We start from the raw sequence: 19934 nt of genomic DNA on the forward strand, positions 1-19934 counted from the left end.
CGGCTCGACTGATTTTTTGAATTTTTATATGCATATCCTAAGTGATAAAAGTTTTCCGTCTACCCCCTTTTTAAGGACAAAATCTACGCTAGTAATTCCTTAAAAAATAATTTTTATGACAATACAACGTTTGCCAGTTCAGCTAGTATTCTAATATAATGCATATAATTTAACATTTTTAAAGATAATTGAGCAATATAAAAATGTTTTGAACCAACATAAATAATGTTAAATGGTATCAAGAAATTATAAGTGAATAGGTATTTGTATAAAAAATGAATGCATGACTAAATTTGCAAATAACATAAATTATGGCGCCATCTATACTTTTCTTAAGACTCCACATAATTATAAAATATTTAAGTAAGTTTTGATAAATATTTACACAATAACACATACATTGAACTTCTAATATTATGCCAACAAAACATAACAAATTTTAGTCTATTATACATAAACAACTATCTAGTATCAACATTTCTATAGTGTACATAAATTGATAAAATGTAATTATATTTATACCGTTAAAAGAATAATAATTAAATTTTTCAATAATTTACAAATTATATAAAAATAAACTACATTAAAAGAAAAAATCTCAAATCTTTTACTATGTTGGACATCTATGATTGTCCAATATGAAAATCTTTTAACCAATACTTGACAAGCTTCTGTGAAAATGTTTGACAAAACATTAAACACTTGTATGAGCAAAAAAGACGTATATTTAGAAAGTAGTAAACCCTGAATATACTTAAATATAAATGGACGGAATTTTTTATAACATTCAGTCTTAAAAAATAGATTCTATGGTTACATTGTCTTTAAAGATATGTTTAGTTACTAATATATGTAAAACATTGGTATACTATTATGTAGATACACGAACGATACTTGAAAAGGTATCAAAAGAAGGCAATAATCGACAAATTGCCTTTTTTATGTCAGTCACAATTTAACTGTGCGAGTACGCGGACATTTCTATGAATAGCGTTACAAGTTAACAATTGCTACAAAATGGCGATTGAAATAAGTTGAAATGCCACAAAATGGTGACTATTGTTTAGATCTCCTTACTGGCGCTCTCTGATGACCCCGAGGAGTAGTCCTCACCCGTAGAGCTGGTGGCATTGCGCACGACGGGCTGCTCCTTCGCTTCGATCTTAAGCGGCTTCGTCCAGTTGACGATGGTCCGCGTAGCATTCGTGTTTAAAGGTATACCCAGCTCACCTAGGAATTGTCTAGAATGAAAGAATTAGTTTTATTTCACCTTTTGACATTATTAGCCAAAACATTTGCTTATTTAGTCTATTGTTTGTAAAGTAAATTATATATAAGACACTAATATTACATAGGTGAATAAAAGTGGACTTAAAGAGTCGACTTATCATGATTTGTCTGTTATTTTCTATGATCAATTTATTTGTTTATCATCATCATAATCAGCTTGAGTTCGTCCACTACTGGACGTAGACCTCCCACAATGGGCGGTCCTGTGCCGCCCTTATCCAGTGCACCCCTACAATCTTGACCAGGTCATCTGTCCATCTTGCAGGAGGCCTAACTACGCTGCATCGACTTTCGAAGGTCGACGTTAGCATTCCAAGATTACTAAATATTTCACAATTGCTTCTAACATAAAAAAAAGATCATCCGTCCATCTTGCAGAAGGCCTAACTACGCTGCATCGACCTTCGAAGGTCGACGTTAGCATTCCAAGATTACTAAATATTTCACAATTGCTTCTAACATAAAAAAAAGATCATCCGTCCATCTTGCAGAAGGCCTAACTACGCTGCATCGACCTTCGAAGGTCGAAGTTAATAGCATTCTAAGATTCCTAAATATTTCACAATGGATTCTAACATAAAAAAAAGATGCTAAACAAAATTAAATGAATCACACAGGTGGTAGTATAAGCACTATTATTTTATATATTCTCGTTTTTATTGCGTACGTACAGTGTACGCGTATACGAGTGCGTGCGTATGCGTTCGTACCTGCGTATGTGTATTTATATATTACTAGCTGTCGCCCGCGAATCCGTCCGCGCGCAGTTAAGATAAACTTAATAGGGGTATGAAAAATAGATGTTGGCCTATTCAAATATTTACTTACGCGACATCATCAGCATTCTGTCGCCAGTTGAAGAACTCATCACCGAGGTTGAAGGTGAGGTTGCTCTTCATGACGAGCTTGACAGGTTGCTGCGCTCGTGACCTCGGGGCCTCACTCGTGCCCGGTTCCTTTGCAAAACCACTCGATATCAAAATATACAGATAATTTTTTTTTTTTTTTAAATAACATAATTCAAAATTAGTTTTTTGAATTAGAAAATTGTATGCGAAGCGTAAGAATATTAAAAAAAACAATGCTATTGATTTAAACTATTTAGTAAAACATTTCAAGGAATTTATTTAGTTATTACCTATTTATTATCTGAAATATAACTTTAGTTCTAATTTGAAACAATTCATTACTGTTCAAAGGTTTTGACCTACAAAAATGGTCATTTTGGCCTCTTTTCTGTCTACAGGTTTTTTTTTTTAATTTTAATAAATTTGTTTAAGGTATATAAGTAGTTAATATAAATATATAATGAATAAAATAGTAAATAGTAAATCGCTTGCATATTACTTATGTTTTTATAAAAAAGTACGTCAATAAACTTACGACGTATGGTCCATTCTGAGTGCGCACGTGGGGCCTCCCATGTTGCAGCCTCTCCACCAGCACATTGCCAAAGTGGCTCTTCATACCTGATAATAACGTCTCAATAAGCTCTCACATAACGCTAAAAAAAGGCTTAAACGCTTACCAAAGACATTTACATAAACTTTTTAAATCTATTTGGAGGAAAACTAACTAATGCATAATTGCAATAATGTTAAGAATTAAAAAAAATCCCTTTCGGATTTTACCCAGAATAAACATGGATTTACGGAGACAGACAGACAAAAATATAATTTTTTTTTATTAGTAAAACAGACATTATGTGAACCGATTTTTTTCAGTATTAAAAACAGACACTCCAATTTTAATATGTATATATTAAACTAGCATAGACACAGTATGTGTATTTATACATAATTTAAATAATTACTTACTCTGTGGTGGATAATGTGAGTTCTCAACACTTATCATCATGTTGCCGACTTTTTCTTCTGAAGTCTCTCTCTTGTAGTTGTCGTAGTCATCGCTCCAAGTCGACAAACCAGCTCTAAAATAAAAAAAAACCATTAAATTTCATTGCTATAAAAATAGTTAAAATATGTATTAAATAATATTAATTTATATAATAAAATAAGGGATTATTATATGTTATTTACCTTTTTTATTAGAATAAATGACATCTAAAAACTCTTGGTTCATACACTTTTTTGTACATATTCCTTTTACTAAATTACAGTAATAAATTCCTTTTTAGTAATATGTAATTGTTTTAATCTTTTTTACTTTTTAATATATTATTAGACATTTACAATTATTTTTTTTGGGATTTGTCTTACAATCTCAATCTCAAAAGTCCCTCCACAATCTCTGCGTCTATATTTTGTATTGTATATATTATTTACCTTAGCTTTGTATCCATCAAAGGTGTGTCTTCAATATCATCAGGTTGGTACATCGGTATCATAGTGGTGTGCTTGCGTCTATGTTTCCTTTTCTTTGTTGCCTGCTGAAAATATAAGAGAAACTATTTAAAAATATCATAATATAAGATCCTATTCATGATTGTTACATTCAAAAATTATTAAAAATACTAGCTGTCGCCCGGGACTCCGTCTGCGCGGAATTAAAAAATACAATAAGTAGCCAATAGTACACCTATGCCAAATTTTATCGAAATCCGTTGAGCTGTTCTAGAGATACCTTCAAACAAACATCCATCTATCCATCCATCCAAACATCGCTTTTCCACTCAACTGGTCGACTTGTAACAAGAGCCACATTCATGCCAATGAAAATAGTACATTACTTAGAGCAATTTCTAAATAGCTGTCTCACTAGTGGAAGAAGAACCTTACTAGTAGAATTATTGAAGTTTTGAAACATCTTAGTGGAAACAATGTTAGTGTAACTAAGTGTACAGAAATGTAAAAGGAAGGCTGCTCAGTTCAATCTCAGCCGCTAAGATATTTGAAAAGACGTGTATTTAGTTGTTACTTGCCGCCCACACTGACCTGAGGTGCGTCGTTTGGCAGCTGCTTCACTTCCACGAACTCCTCGACAATAATCTTGTTCTGTGTGGACGGCGGTCTGCCCCCGGGGGTGCCATTTACCTCATCCTCCTCCATACCCGCACCATCTCCAGCCTGCTCATCCACCAGCCGACCCGGCTTCAGCTTCTTACCATTGCGCCAAGGTTGCTTTGGTACCTGATAATGTTATTTGTCAGTCAAAGACATCTATACTATAAACATAAAGAGGTAAGATTTGTTTGTTTGCATTGAATAGGCTCTAAAACTGCTAAAATGATTTAAAAAAAAAATTAAATGCCCGCATTATAGCAAAGGTATTATATTTGAATGTCTGTATCAGGTGATGATATTATAAATCTTTACAGGACTACAACAGCTCCGTTGATTGCTTTATTTTGTATAAAAATATTTAGTTATTTATATAGAACTAGCTTTTACCCGCGACTCCGTCCGCGCGGAATAAAAAATAGAAAACGGGGTAAAAATTATCCTATGTCCTTTTCCTGGTTCTAAGCTACCTGCCCACCAATTTTCAGTCAAATCGATTCAGCCGTTCTTGAGTTATAAATAGTGTAACTAACACGACTTTCTTTTATATATATAAGATTTATATAGAAAGTGATAAGGATTATATTCAGAGGTCAAATATGTTTTAAAGTACGCGATCATTTCAGCTTATAGACCGGTAAAGTAATCTGACCCTTTGGGCATAAGTCAAATTAAATTAAAACAGCACACTAGCGCCCCCCTGTCAACAACAAAAAATGTTACAAGATCATATTTTTTTTTGTTTATGTAATTTTTATGTCTTAGCAAGTAAGAACCAACCGCGATACCAACGCCTGTCTTACCGGTTCAGATATAATTTTTAGTCTATAGTTTTCAAAGTGTCATAGAGTAGTTAGTTGGTTTTTGATGTGAAACATCTATAGGATCACTTGTAAACCGAATTGTTGGCGTGGCGACGCTTGCCGTGGCGACGGGTCGTCACGCTATACTGAGGTATATATATATATATATATATATATATATATATATATATATATATATATATATATATATATATATATATTTTGTTTTAATAATATTTAATATTATTATTTATTTCTTTAATTAATTATAATATTTAATATTTTATGCATATTACTTGTACACACACGATGTTTCACATCTGCCAGGCGTCCCATGACGGCTCATATTTTTTTTAAACTTTCTGTATCACTAAAACATTGTTACCTCTATTACCGGTATCTGTCCAATAGAGTTGTGTTGCGGCAGCGCCGGTGTGACGCTGGTCGTGTCCTGTTCCTCCGGCGGTATACGCAGTTCCATCTTCTTAAGCACTTTCTCAACCTTCTTGTCTTTGCTAAGTTCTGTCACCTTGTTGCGTTCGAATACACGACCGTTGTTTATTACCTGGATAACATACGTTTAAGTCAGTTATTTCCAAAGTAATTCAGTCACAAAAAAATTATAGGTTCAGAAGAAAAGTATCAACAGAAGAATCACCGAAACCAGTAAAATGTTTAAAAATGGTCTACGATAAAATAAATTGAATCTCTGTCAGAATACCGAAGAAAGTATGGATGGATTTTGTGAAAAAAAGGATAAATGTATGAATTGAGTTAATTCAGATATGACGGCTGATAGAGATGTATTGATGACTGCAACGAATAAGGGTCAATGTGCAAATGGACAATTTTTCAGTTGAGGCTCTTAAAGTTTCAATCATATAGGAAAAGGCCCTTTTACTTTAGCAAAAAACATGTTTACACGTGTATATGTGTTCAGTGCATGTTGTTAATTAAACTAAGAGGTAGCTTTTAAAACAAAAAAAGAAAAAATCAATTTGTTACTTTGGCCTTAAACATATGACCCATCAGTATGGAGTAGTACAGGAAAGAAGACATTTGATAAATTTAATAGTAATACAAAAACTGCTCGTCTCTATTCCTTACAAAGAGAATGAAAAGGGACAATATAATCTATATATATATATATAAAAGAAAGTCGTGTTAGTTACATTATTTATAACTCAAGAACGGCTGATACGATTTGACTGAAAATTGGTGGGCAGGTAGCTTAGAACCAGGAAACGGACATAGGATAATTTTTACCCCGTTTTCTATATCTTATTCCGCGCGGACGGAGTCGCGGGTAAAAGCTAGTAATGTATAGATATTACTTACCTTGATATTATTATCGTTAAGTATAGTAACGAGATCTCTAACAAATGTATTGTTAGGATACAAGCGTGTATGCTTGCAATTTATCTCAGTTTCCAAATGTTCTTCTGTATTATTCTTCATTGTACGGACGAGAGTGAGAATGAATTTATTCTTGATTACTTTCTTCTTATTCTTCTTCTTAGACTTCTTCCCTTTACGTTTAGATTTGTGAGATCTACGCCCATCTTTTGCTTCGTTATCCGTTTCAACGGATAGAAGGGAACGAGATTTTCGCCTTGAAATTACAATTAGGTTGTTATTACCTTTAACTTCGTCAACAATTTTTTAATAAATGATTATATTAGGTCCTTACATATGAAATTGGCGTTTTTCGTACTAGCCACTTTAATCACGAATTTCTCCTCTTTGGTAAGGAATTCCAAATTCAAATTTGCACAGCTATAGACTCATGTATTTGTGGTTCGATGACCGTCATTCATTTGTTTTTTTTCTTCTGTTTTTTTCTGTTTGCGTCACTCATTTTACAAAATGGAAAACTTAAAATATCGCATTATTTACGAGTACGAGTTCCGCCGTGGCACAAGTGCTGCGGAAACGACTCGAAGGGTGAATGATGTGTATGGCGGTCGTGTTGCAAAAGAAAACACAGTTCGTTTTTGGTTCCAACGTTTTCGTTCTGGAAATTTCGATCTGCAGAACAAGCCCCGTGGACGGCCTGAGACTCAAGTTGATAATGAAGAGTTGAAGGCTATTGTGGAAGCGGATCCATCGCAAACCACGTCCGAGTTAGCTGCAGGCTGCGATGTTAGTGATAAAACTGTTTTAATTCACTTGAAGCAAATTGGGAAGATTAAAAAGCTTGAAAGGTGGGTACCTCACGAATTGACTGAAGCAAACCGGCAAACGCGCGTCGACTATTGCGTTGCATTACTAAACCGGCACAATAATGAAGGTATTTTAAATCGAATCATTACCTGTGATGAAAAATGGGTTCTTTACGATAATCGGAAGCGCTCAGCGCAATGGTTGGATCCTGGCCAGCCAACCAAATCCTGCCCCAAGCGAAAATTAACCCCAAAAAAGTTACTTGTAAGCGTTTGGTGGACTAGTGCCGGTATTGTTCATTACAGTTTTCTCAAATCTGGCCAGACTATTACGGCTGATGTCTATTGTCAGCAATTGCAAACCATGATGGAAAAGCTAGCGGCTAAACAACCTAGGCTGGTCAATCGCTCCACGCCACTGCTGCTTCACGACAACGCTAGACCACACACTGCGCAACAGACGGCTACTAAATTAGAAGAGCTTCAATTGGAAAGTCTAAGACATCCTCCGTACTCCCCGGACCTTGCTCCAACAGATTACCATTTTTTTCGAAATTTGGATAACTTCTTGCAAGGGAAAAAATTCAACTCCGATGGGGCAGTCCAAATCGCCTTCAAAGATTTTATTGATTCCCGTCCGACTGGTTTTTTCGTAAAGGGATCAATGAACTACCTATGAGATGGCAAAAGTGCATAGAAAATAATGGTTCATACTTTGATTAATTAAATATATTATATTAAAAATATTCGACTTTTTGTTCCTCCCATACAAAACGCCAATTTCATATGTAAGGACCTAATATATAAATTTCTACTATGTAGAGATTATTTCTTTATGCATAGTTAATATTTAACTTAACCTTTTTTATAATTCTTACCGTTGTCCTCTCAATTGCATTAGGTTCAGTTCCTGTTCACTTGGTTCAACATCATCTGTAAAATTTGATCAAGTTAATTTTAATAGATAAGTACAAGATCTTTATAGAGTACTAGTTGTCGCCCGCGACTTCGTCCGCGCGCAATTAAAAAAAACTTAATAGAGGTATGAAAAATAGATGTTGGCCGATTCTCAGACCTACTGAATATGCTCACAAAATTTCATGAGAATCGGTCAAGCCGTTTCGGAGGAGTTCAAGTTCGAACCCCGTGACACGAGAATTTTATATATAAGATGTGCCAAATACGTTGCAAATAAGAATGCGTATTTTCAGTCGCTATATTGTAATATAACATTTATCATTACATAAAAAATAGGTACTTAGAAGGTATAAAAAAATCTGTAGGTACAAATCTCGTTACTTTTTAGACCACTTCAAAAAGAAAGAGGTTATCAATTCGACTGTATTTTTTTTTGATAGATCACGATAATGGGGAGAAAAAGTACCTTTCGCTCACTATAGATGTCAGCATGATCGAGAATGACAGCTTAATATACCACAGATATACAAAAAAAACACTAAATTTTATATAAAAAGTACTCTGTGAACTGCCACAGCAATGCCATCAAATTTCATTCAAAAAAACCAAAAAGAAATATATTTTTTAAGATAGTCCATAAATTATGACAAAGAATCGAAAAAAGGAATTAAAAAAAACTTTGACAGATGACAACCCACTTTTGACACTAGCGCCACCTACTTAGGGCTTTCAGTTTACCTCTCCATTGACACATTTGCCTTCGACTACTTCTAGCAGTTAACCAGTAGAATAGAACTGTGAAACAATATCTTGGTGTACCAACTGGAGGCTCTGAAGTCATTATCCTCGCTGTAGTCGATGATCCAGTGCTGTGCGGGCAGGTTGTCTCTGCAGCGTCTTGCTGTGACGTCAGCGCCGGGCCGATCGCCCGTCTGCAGGCAAAGCCGGGACTCCACATGCTGCAGCTGCTTGCTGACCAGGTACTGCCATTTCTAACACAAAATACCTTCTTAGTATAATAGTTTTCAGATATTCTTAACTACGCGAGAGTCGTTGCAAAATCTGTAAACTCTTAGGCTATATTGAATAACAATATATCTTACTAATATTATAAATGCGAATGTTTAGTTCACAGATCCCCAAACTATATTAGACAAGTGACCCCCTTTTCCAAAATGAACTGTTACCTCAGATCCCCACATGACTAAATTACCTACTTTTAAGATCAATTATTATTATTATTGATTCTGAGTTAGGTCAATAGAAGAAGACAGAGTGAGAATTAGCAATGCCTTCAGTTCGATATCGACCCCTTTGGGAATCCCTGGTTTAGATGGATGGATGGATGGATGGATGTTTGTTTGAAGGTATATACAGAACGGCTCAAGGGATTTTGACGAAATATGGCAATTTTTTTTTAATTCCGCGCGGACAGAGTCGCGGGTAACAGCTAATTAATTAATAGTTATCTGCGTATATTCTAGCATTTAATACAGATATCGTTTTCTCAGTTTTTTTTATTTAATTCGTTGTGACGTTAAACAGATATTTAAGATGTAAGGATAAAAGTACTAGATGCATGACAAAATATTTACCTGTCCCCGATCCTTGTCATGACATGTCACCATTAGAACTCTCCGACCTTCACCATCTATATTATCTTCCGGTATATGTCTGGAAAGTAAACAAACGTATCCTCATTTTTGACTACAGAACCCTTTGGGGAAGGGAAGTATTTGACGGAACCCTAGATTCTAAGTTTAATTATTCTAGGCTTTAGAATTTGTAATTCTTTTCTCGTGTCTCTTATTAAGTTTACGTGCTAACTTTTTGTACCCCCCTCCCCAAAAAGACTTCGTGGACCCCCCAGAATGACATCGCGGACCCCCAAGACAACTGAGAGCACACTTTGACAAACGCTACTTTACGTAATTCTGCCTGAAATAACAAACTTCTGATACCTGGAGTACTGCAATTCAGCGCATTTCTCCTCATCACGCAACTCTCCCTTGAGAGACAGGGAGAGGTACTGCGTGGCCTGCAGCGTGTCGTGGCAGGGGTACACACCCAGCGGTGTCCCCTCCCCATCCCGTTGCAGCGTGTCTAGACATAAGTTGCTCCACGGGTTCTGGAACCTAGGAAACAACACGCCATGGAATGGATCATTCAATCAACTCATAGCTTGAATGATTGTATGAATTAAATTAACGATAATTTTCTGTCATGAAATTATTAGAATTATGTGTGTGTAAAAAAACAAAGCTATTCAAATATCTCGCTAGCCCAAGTGTGTTGTGTTGTGTGCAGCGACTCGCGTGAAGTTAAGAGCCGCCAAGATATTTGAACAGACTTATACCAAATTCATCGTTCCTAAGCAAATTTCATTTTACATAGGTTTTAATTAAGAAATTAAATCATACTAATATCATAAATGCGAATGTTTAGATGGATGTTTGTTTGAAGGTATCTCCGAAACGGCTCAACAGATCTTGATGACATTTGGCACAAATGTAGAACATAGTCTGGAAGAAAACAAAGACCACTTATTACGTTTTTTTTAATTCCGCGCGGACGCAGCCGCGAGCGACAGCTAGTCATTAATAACTTGAATAATTATTACATTAGTTACCACAACATTAATAATAAGGGTTTAAATTTCGTGCGACATTTGCAGTGAAAACACACTAACCTTCCAAAACCGTAGACATCTCGTACGGGCACAAACTTCTCTTTATACACGTGGTCGAGGTACCACTGGAAACTCTTGCAGTGCAGCTTCTCACGCAAGATACGGCGATGTGTCACGTCACCGATCTTTGGGTTTTTCTGTTAAAAAGAAAGCCCACTTCATAAAAAACAATCTCAAACAAAATGCACTAAAAATTACAAAATAATGTCATCAAAAACCTAGAAAGTAAGAAAGTTCTCTTCTTTCTTGTAAAATGTCTATATTATATAGTTATTGTTATTTTGCAGTCGGTGTAGGCCGAAGCATATTTTATATCTGAGATATCTCAGACCTCAGACCTAGTTACGTTTATGTTCCTACTTAGGCCGAAACCGACTCCAAAATAACAATAATAATTTAATTAAAAAATTTAAAATAAAATAAATTAAATTTTGTGACCCCCTCTGTTGAGTTGTAGTGAGGTGTCAGACGTGTATTTTGTAGTAAAAAGTAATAATAGATTTTACAAAATATTAATAACTAGCTTTTACCCGCGACTCTGTCCGCGCGGAATAAAAAATAGAAAACGGGGAAAAAATTATCCTATGTCCGTCTCCTAGTTCTAAGCTACCTCCCCATCAATTTTCAGCTAAATCAGTTCGACCGATCTTGAGTTATAAATAGTGTAACTAACACCACTTTCTTTTATATATAGATAGATAGATTAATTCATTAAATGTATCAGTCGAAAAACAAATACAAGTTATATATCCACACTTCGCTTCTCGTGGAGTTTCGTAATTTATTTCGGAAATCCCCTCAAGTCTCACGTGTTTAAAGGATGATCCATAAACGAATTGTTAAGATATTGAATTATTAAGGAGTTTAAATTATTTTTTTAATATTATAAAGTTATGAGACCCTGGTACTATGAAGTCTTACTTGCGTGCTTACGAAACATCTTTAAAAACAAAGTTGCTATATTTAACCTACGACTCGTCTTGAAAAAAAGTCTCACACGTGCAAGATTGGGATATCATCACTATCGAGGAAATTCAATCGAGCAAGCAGTCACCTGAATTCACCGAAATAAGTAAGCGCTGCCCATAGACATTTGTAAATATGTTATCTTAACACAATTGTAAATATGTTATCTACCTTTAATCGACGAAGGAAGGGACGTACAAAAAAGGATATTTCCCCTTCCTATCGTTTCCTTATAAGAAAAGGGTAGAAAGGGAAGGGTGACTTAGGCCTCCGGCACACAAAAAAGTTTTTCACTAAAAATATACTCACACGTAGATCAGGTCGATGTAAATAGAAGAGCTCCGCATAATCATCCATCCATACCTCCGCCATACGAGCAGTGTTGATTCCTGTGTGATTGAAAGCGAAATTTAAAACAAATATATTTTGCTATGCAAAAGAAACACTTTTTCATTCACAAAAAGGCTTCACTGTTTACTTAATTAATCCTATATAGGGTAATTTATACTTGTATTGGTTTGTTTGAAATTGATATTTTAAATAATGATGTAAAAAAAAATACAGGAAAGTTGTTGAAAATTAGAAATGAACAATAAATAACATACAATAAAATATATAAATATACATAAAAAATATCTCTAAATTTACTAAAATAGTATTTAGATTTATGGATGGATGTTTGTTGGAAGGTATCTCCAGAACTGTTAAACTAAATATATCGTTAGGAATACAAACCATGCGTGTCCGACATAGCGGGTAGGCCGTAAGGATGGAAACTTCTGAACACGTGGCCGACACGAGAACATGGTATCGTCTCCAATGTACCACCACCTGACATATTACATCTCTATAGTTCATTATATGTTAAGCGCATAGAGAAAAGATAAAATTATCACAAAAAATATTAAAGAATAAAAGTATCACAACCTAATACTCTCACTAAGGTAATTTCCACTTTAAAAATTGTATAATATGATTGAACCCATCCAATCCAGTAAAAGTTCTTCGACGTAGCCTTCTTAAAAGCACAATAAACTAGGACTTTACACCGATTTCATCTCTATTGTAGTGCATTTTGGAATATTTCGTTAAGTATGGAGTACATTGCCATATCCTGAAAGACATCTCGAGATTCTCTCCGCCCCAGCCCGCCATCTGCTCATCGTATGCGCCTAACTCCCAGTAATAGGCGCGGTTCATCGCGAACAAACCACCAGCCATTGTTGGTGACCTAAATAAAGGATACGTGTTAAAGATGAACTTCACTCGCAGCGTAGTATATATGTAATATTGTACCCACAGTAATATAGTAATTATTTAAACAGCCGCTAATCATAGATTTCTCCTCCGATCCGACCACTTAACGGCTGCGAGTGATAGCTAACTTATGTTCTTCTGAATAAAATTCATTTTTTGTTGTTTTCGATTCTTTGTTGGTCCAATATCTCAACCGTAACCAACTATCCAACATTCCAACTATATAATTTCTCCATTAAGTACTTGACCACTACTCCATCAACTTGACGATCTGTAATTATATACTTACCATGTTGGGTCGATGTCGGAACCACGTCGTTTCTTCTCTCTTTCCGGCACATCTATCCACGTGAAGTGTCCCATAAAAGTGAATCCCCCAACCTACACCATAACATAACATAAAATAAGTATATCTTCATAACATAACATAAAATAAGTACATATTCGAAACTCTAAATTAATATAAAACCTATCATATTTAAATTAATCAAGAAAAAAAAATTCTTGCAATAAATACGACAATTAAAGTAGTCATAGTAAATCTACACTAAGGAACTGCTAAAGCCACCAAATAAGATATCTGAGTATGTCAGTTAGAGTGGTATGTGCTAGAAATGTTGATAATAAAATTGTGCAATTTGTGAAATTAAACAATAAACTTGATATAAAATTTACATCAATGCAAATGCCAGTGTGGTTGACTATGATCTAGTCACCCTTAACTTAGACTCCTAGGACATATATAAGCTGACAGACTTGAAAAAAATAGTAGTTCCACTAAATTCTCTAGTATCCCTAATAAAAGTTACACTGCAAGCCATATAAAACTGAAATAGAGAAATCTAGTAACAATAAAGCAATATTTAAGTACAAGTGAAAAACGTATGTTAGAAATAACTACATAATTTTAAAAGCTAATATAGAAAATCCAAATCAAACAGTTAACAGCAAAAAATACATTACACCACATAAATTAGTAAGTTACACAAATTCAAAGATGATTAGAAAAACAATTGATTCTTTCTTCTTATTGAAAGTTCTTTATATCAACTAAAAGGGGATAAAAAAGGGTTACGAAATCTAAAAACCAAATATATTACATTTGTTTTCCATTATTTGCCTTATCCTAAACCTTTTCTATTAGATCTTTTGTTCTATTCTATGAAACATTTCATCAAATTCAATACACATGACACTACGGATAAGAATTGACTTGAATCAAATGGATATCGAATTCTACGCAAAATGACTATTGTGAGAATTAGATCGTATCGTAACAATTATTTTCTCAGCTGAAACAATAAGAATCTAAACGTAATCAGTTTTTTTTTTCCTCAATTCAATGTTGCATTAGAACTCGAGCGACTAACTGCACCTACAACGTTTTAAAATGTTATACATTCAAGTTAAGAAGCTTTCAGAGTTAGTATCATGCGAACTTCATTCAATTGCATCGACAATAGTCCAATGAGATCTAAACGTTTGAGCTGATTATCAGACATGACACAAGCGCAGGCGCACATTGCTAGACCTGGAAGTTTTCAGCGGCGTCCAGCTGAAACGTGGTCTGGTCGATGACATCGATCAGTGGCGTCAATACCGCGTCCCTCTTGTGTCGGATCCTTTGAAGTAGAGGCCGCAGCCAATCAGAACCCGCCTCGCAGTGGGCATCGAGGAATACGAGTACATCCCCCCGCGCAGCTCGAGCGCCTGTCATGCGCGCGCGCATCAGACCCTGCCTGCGGATATCTATACATTTAGATATCTTTCTGTAGATTACATTAATTAACTAATCTTTTGACCTTTGTTTATTTTTTATAACATCTACTCAGCTCACAATTAAACTGTGTTAAAATATAAAAGGTCATAGTTGACTGCTTTGAATACTTCGTTATAATAATTTACCTAGCCTACATATTCTCTTTTACACAATACAATAGTTATATACAAAAAAAAATACACACAAGAAAAAACACAAACATATAGAAAGCAAAAACATCCAGGCCCAATAAAACGACATAAAACGAACGGAAGGCGAATTGAAAACAATTGTACGAAAGAAACAAAAAACAAAAAGAATGTGCGCAACGTGACAAGCGTGGCGGGGAGCGGGTGATAGGTTAACATGTAAACACACGACATTGGTACTATTGTAACAACTATTTCTTTGACCACCATCACTTATTAACGGCCGCACTAAAATTTTAATAGTTACAGAGAACCCTAATGACATTTAGTACGAGAAAGTACACTAAGACATTGCAGGCCGTTGAATTATGCGTTAAAGTCTAAAAGTAATTTAAAATTTAATCACATCTAAAATCATGTTATTTTGAAAAATAAAACTTTAACACAATAGACAGGCAGATCTGCAGATGCTTTATAAAAAAAACTATATAATAACAACTTCCCAACTTGTATAAAATGAAGTCGTTTTTTTTAACTCCTAAAATGTTTGTCACACTTATAATCCAACATTTCGTGCAATTCAAAAAAATAGCTGTTACATTCCTATACCGGACCCGCACCTGAAACGCTTCTGGGTCTTGCACACTATAGTAGAAATTTCCCGATTCTATGACGTCAATGATGGGCACGACCACGCTGGTCGGGGACTCCTTGACACGCTGCAGCAGCGGCCGCAGCCAGTCCGCCTGGCTCTCGCAATGTGCGTCCAGGAATACCAGCACATCGCCTTTAGCGAACCTCGCGCCCGCCAGTCGCGCTCGAGTTAGACCCACGCTATACAAGAAAGTTTCTTTGCAAGACTATGGATTTTCATTTTAAAGCTATTTGTCATTTGGATACACATATAAACGTTTTAATAGTACATCATTTAACTATCAGTATTTTTTTTGCCAAAAAAAAAATCAATAAAAGTTTTTTTTTTTAATTTTTTAAATTTGAATAATTGAATTGTTTTAAGTTATATTAGATCTATCCTAATTACATAAAACTTTTTAATCATTACTCGCTCATTAAACATGGCTCGTATCCAAGGTGACATTAAAAATTTTCTATATTATTTTATAGACCCAAGCCTTATATGTACACAAATGTATCGCATATTGTATTCAAATGCGATATAAATTAGTATGACAATATTAAAAATACTCTTTGTTTTAGTTGTGAACTGAGACAGCTGATTAAATTGACCTAAACTATTTACTTAATAGTAAAAAAACAAGTCCCCAGACAGTAAAATCCATTACAAGTATGTTTCGTAGATTTCATCCAATAAAAAAAATCGTAAGTGATGAAAATTGTGATGACTGTAGATTATTTCTTTTAAGTTAGTCTACTTACTTTCCTACACTACAACGTCTTTCTAGATTCAAATCTAGTCACCTCAAAATCCACATTGCCGGGTTGGTATTCCAGAGTATCTGTTTCCAGCATGTCAATGATGGGTGTAACCACAGCCGTTCTATTATTCTTTATACGCTGTAGCAACGGTCTAAGCCAGTCTTCGTTAGCTTCGCAATGTGCGTCTAAAAAGACCAGGACATCGGCTTTCGCCTCTTGACTTCCAGCTTGTCTCGCTTGGATTAAACCCACACTAAGTTTTGGCGAAATAAAGTAATAATTTTCACTAAGTTTAACTTCTAAATTTTAAATGCAACCTAACTTTCCCTAGCTTTGACATGATTACCTTAGAAAAGGCAAGATTTTTTCTTTTATTATGTTTTAAATCACTAGTCCCAGGTACATAAAAATCGAGTACTTTACAATTGTTACATTAGAACATTTTCTCTTTTCATTAACCTACTTCACAAAACAAGCGCTGGCTGCACAGATTTTGCATTCGTTATCTCGATTTATAAGTACGTTGTTTAATTGATACAACAACGCGATAATGTCGAACAGATTACCATTTCTGCTATTGAAGAATGGAAAATTATCTTAAACATTAGTGTAAAAATAAGAAAGCAAAAAAAAATACATACCGATCCGGTAACCTTAAAATACGTATCAAGTCAGGTGGTAGTCGAGTTCGTATATAATGACTCAGCTTGCCCTTTAACTCAGGTAACGTAGAATTGTCATCCACAAGTATTATTTCCTTCAAGTATACAAACGGTGAACTCGGATCTTGACCAGGATAACCTATTATAGAAAGTAGAAATTAATAAGAGTAGGAAGATTTTTATTCATAATGGTAGAAAATGGCTGTAGAAACAAATCATACTAATAAAAGTAATTTTATTTTAATTCCGAGAGGACAAAGTCTGAGGAAAAGCTATTAAAGCTATGAAAGCTTATTAGTAACTATTGGTAACTGGATAATAAAAAAATACTAGCCTAAGGTCATAGTCCTCCCGGTAGCTCTTTCCACGTAATTAGCCCGTGTATACCATGGTTGTGTCCGTCGCACGCTGTTCACTACGCTCCATATTGTTCGCACCACAACAGAATATGGTTCATTGTGAAAAATGATGATCACTGAAGCAGATGGAAGCTCTGCATCGTAGAGTACACGACGACATGCCGGATTACGGTAGTCTATAATATATTAGTTAAATATTATCTATATATATAAAAGAAAGTCGTGTTAGTTACACTATTTATAACTCAAGAACGGCTGAATCGATTTGACTGAAAATTAGTGGGCAGTTAGCTTAGAACCAGGAAACGGACATAAGATAATTTTGACCCCGTTTTCTATTTTTTTTTTCCCGGACGGAGTCGCGGGTAAAAGCTAGTTAATAATATAAATGGAGAGTAGACAATAAAAGTATATTGAGACAATGTTGGCAACAATGTTTTCAGGATCAAAATGGATGAAATACCATCATATTACTATACATGTATTACACTACGTATAATACAAATATACACAAAATGTAATTAAAGTTGTACCGCTAACATAATATGATTAGTGTGAACATAGCATAAGCTTTTTCAAAATAATATTTTCATTAATTTTGAGAATCATCATCAGCAGCTCACTATACATCCCCACCGAGAGGCTCGGAGCCTACCCTAACTTAGGGGTGACTAGTCCATAGTCAACCACACTGACCCAGTGTGGGTTGGTTGACTTCACACATATTTTTGAATTTCTTCGCAGATATGTGCAGATTGCATTACAATGTTTTCCTTCACCATAAGAACGAAGGATAAATGTACATATGTAAATCGAAACTCGAAAAACACATTGGTACATGACGGAATTCAACCTGTAGATTGCAAGTCAAGTGCTTAATCCCAGAGCTATCGACGCTCTCCGAATTTTGGGAACACAGAAGAAATACTATTTAACAAATGAAGAATTGTATTGTTTGTTGAAATTAAGATTGCTTTCAATTTCTAACCCATAGAAATAATGTACATAATAATAAATTAATCTTAAAAATATGCCGAAAACACCTAGTTTACATAGTATTCATAAGTAGAAATATAAAATGAATCTATTAAAAAATTACAATTAGCGTTCACAGAAGTATGTAATTTTTGATAAGCGCAAACTTCATAATTGGTAGAGAAAATTAATTTCATGGTGCTACCTAACAAAACATTTATTGTAATACAAACATACATAAACACTTTCAATATTAGCTCCCAAGAGCTTCATGATTAAAGTTAAATACTGTATATAACTGATAAATTTATAAGAAACAGGGAATCATTAAATAAAAAGACTAAATAACTCATGCATTGTTACTGCTTCCTTGGGACTTGGAAAAAGAGTAGTATTTTTAATCTCTAAGCAATAAAAAAATATTTACTATATATGACTGAAGTATATAGTTGTACACAAAAAAGTTTAAATGAAAAATAATGCGCGCGATTTGGTTACTTTAAATAACATTCATTTAAAAGAATTCTTTTATAAGATTAATTTAATACTTGAAAAATCACACACACAGGAATTTTAACATACATATTAATAGAATTTTCCATCTCAGTGATTACTATTCTAACTGGACTTACTTGGAGAAGTTACCGCTATAAAAACTTACCTTTTAAAGTTCTGTTATACGCGATCCGGTCACTTAAATATACGTTTATAGCTAGTGCTTTCTCGGACTCTTCTCCTAGACGCTTAGCTTCTCCAACTAGATGCGCTGCTACTCCACCTTCTCCTAGTCCAGGAATAATTCTTGCCTCATCTTCAAGAACTTGTTTTTCAAATTCATCTTCAAGTGCGTCTACATCCTGGGCGCGCGCCGATCTCTTACCACCCCGCCATTGTTCAAACAACGTAAAAATTGTTACAATAATCACTAATAAGATCCCTACTTTAATAACATGATAACATTTCCGAAGAGGAAAATGCATTTTACAATTTTTTTAAATAAATCAACAAACTACACGTCCGGAGCGGCGAACAGTTGACTTTGACGTTTCGTTGTTTACAGTTCCACTTTTTAAACAGGAAAGTCAAACATAAACAATTCATTCAGCCTTATCTCTCTTTAGGATTTTTTTACAAAGTCAATGAGTATTGAACAACATGAAAGATTTTTAATGATTTTATATCTTTAGTTAAATAAAAAGCTTCTACTCAATAAGCAGTATTAACAATTATCTCTCAAAAGTATTTTTGGTGACAAAACCTGATGTTGATTTCCTTTTATTAGATAGAAGAAAAAATAAGAACACACGGCAACACTTTGATGGATACGATCCAATGACTGATGATTTCAGTAATAAATTTGCATCTAAATTGACAGATTTAAGGACTGAATGGAGCAGAGGGAAGGATTTAATAGAATAGTGTTGTAAATATAAAACCAATTGTCATTAAGATCTTGCTGATCGACTCTGGACTAGTACACATGGATACATTTTTTTACATTTCTGAAAGCAAGCCCTTCTTTCTATCTTTCATTCTAAAATATTTACTTAATTTGGCAACACTCTCAACCGGATTTTTTTCATTACT

At 34.5% G+C, this 19934-nt stretch overlaps 1 protein-coding gene across 6 annotated transcripts; it reads right to left on the bottom strand.

Annotated features, from left to right (window-relative positions):
• Positions 1-1043: 1043 nt before the first annotated feature.
• On the bottom strand, positions 1044-19404 carry LOC106708257. Of its 6 annotated transcripts, none has more exons than XM_045682367.1 (21): positions 19009-19404; positions 17348-17548; positions 16993-17152; positions 14577-14784; positions 13335-13426; positions 12892-13019; positions 12524-12619; positions 12098-12177; positions 10823-10959; positions 10095-10268; positions 9729-9807; positions 8957-9125; positions 8094-8148; positions 6392-6665; positions 5439-5618; positions 4185-4379; positions 3576-3679; positions 3108-3220; positions 2674-2759; positions 2119-2246; positions 1044-1241 (listed from the first exon to the last, which is right to left on the bottom strand). In XM_045682367.1, exons 1-21 carry the CDS (start codon positions 19325-19327, stop codon positions 1064-1066), a joined length of 3156 nt encoding a protein of 1051 aa, XP_045538323.1. In that variant the 5' UTR covers positions 19328-19404; the 3' UTR covers positions 1044-1063. The 6 variants fall into 6 exon arrangements, with proteins under 6 accessions (XP_045538323.1, XP_045538324.1, XP_045538321.1 ...); XM_045682368.1 differs by lacking the exon at positions 14577-14784 and adding an exon at positions 15574-15787 and having other exon boundaries at positions 5448-5618; XM_045682365.1 differs by lacking the exon at positions 14577-14784 and adding an exon at positions 15574-15787.
• Positions 19405-19934: the final 530 nt, after the last annotated feature.

The sequence above is a fragment of the Papilio machaon genome, chromosome 19, assembly GCF_912999745.1.
Source record: "Papilio machaon chromosome 19, ilPapMach1.1, whole genome shotgun sequence".
NCBI lineage: Eukaryota > Metazoa > Arthropoda > Insecta > Lepidoptera > Papilionidae > Papilio > Papilio machaon.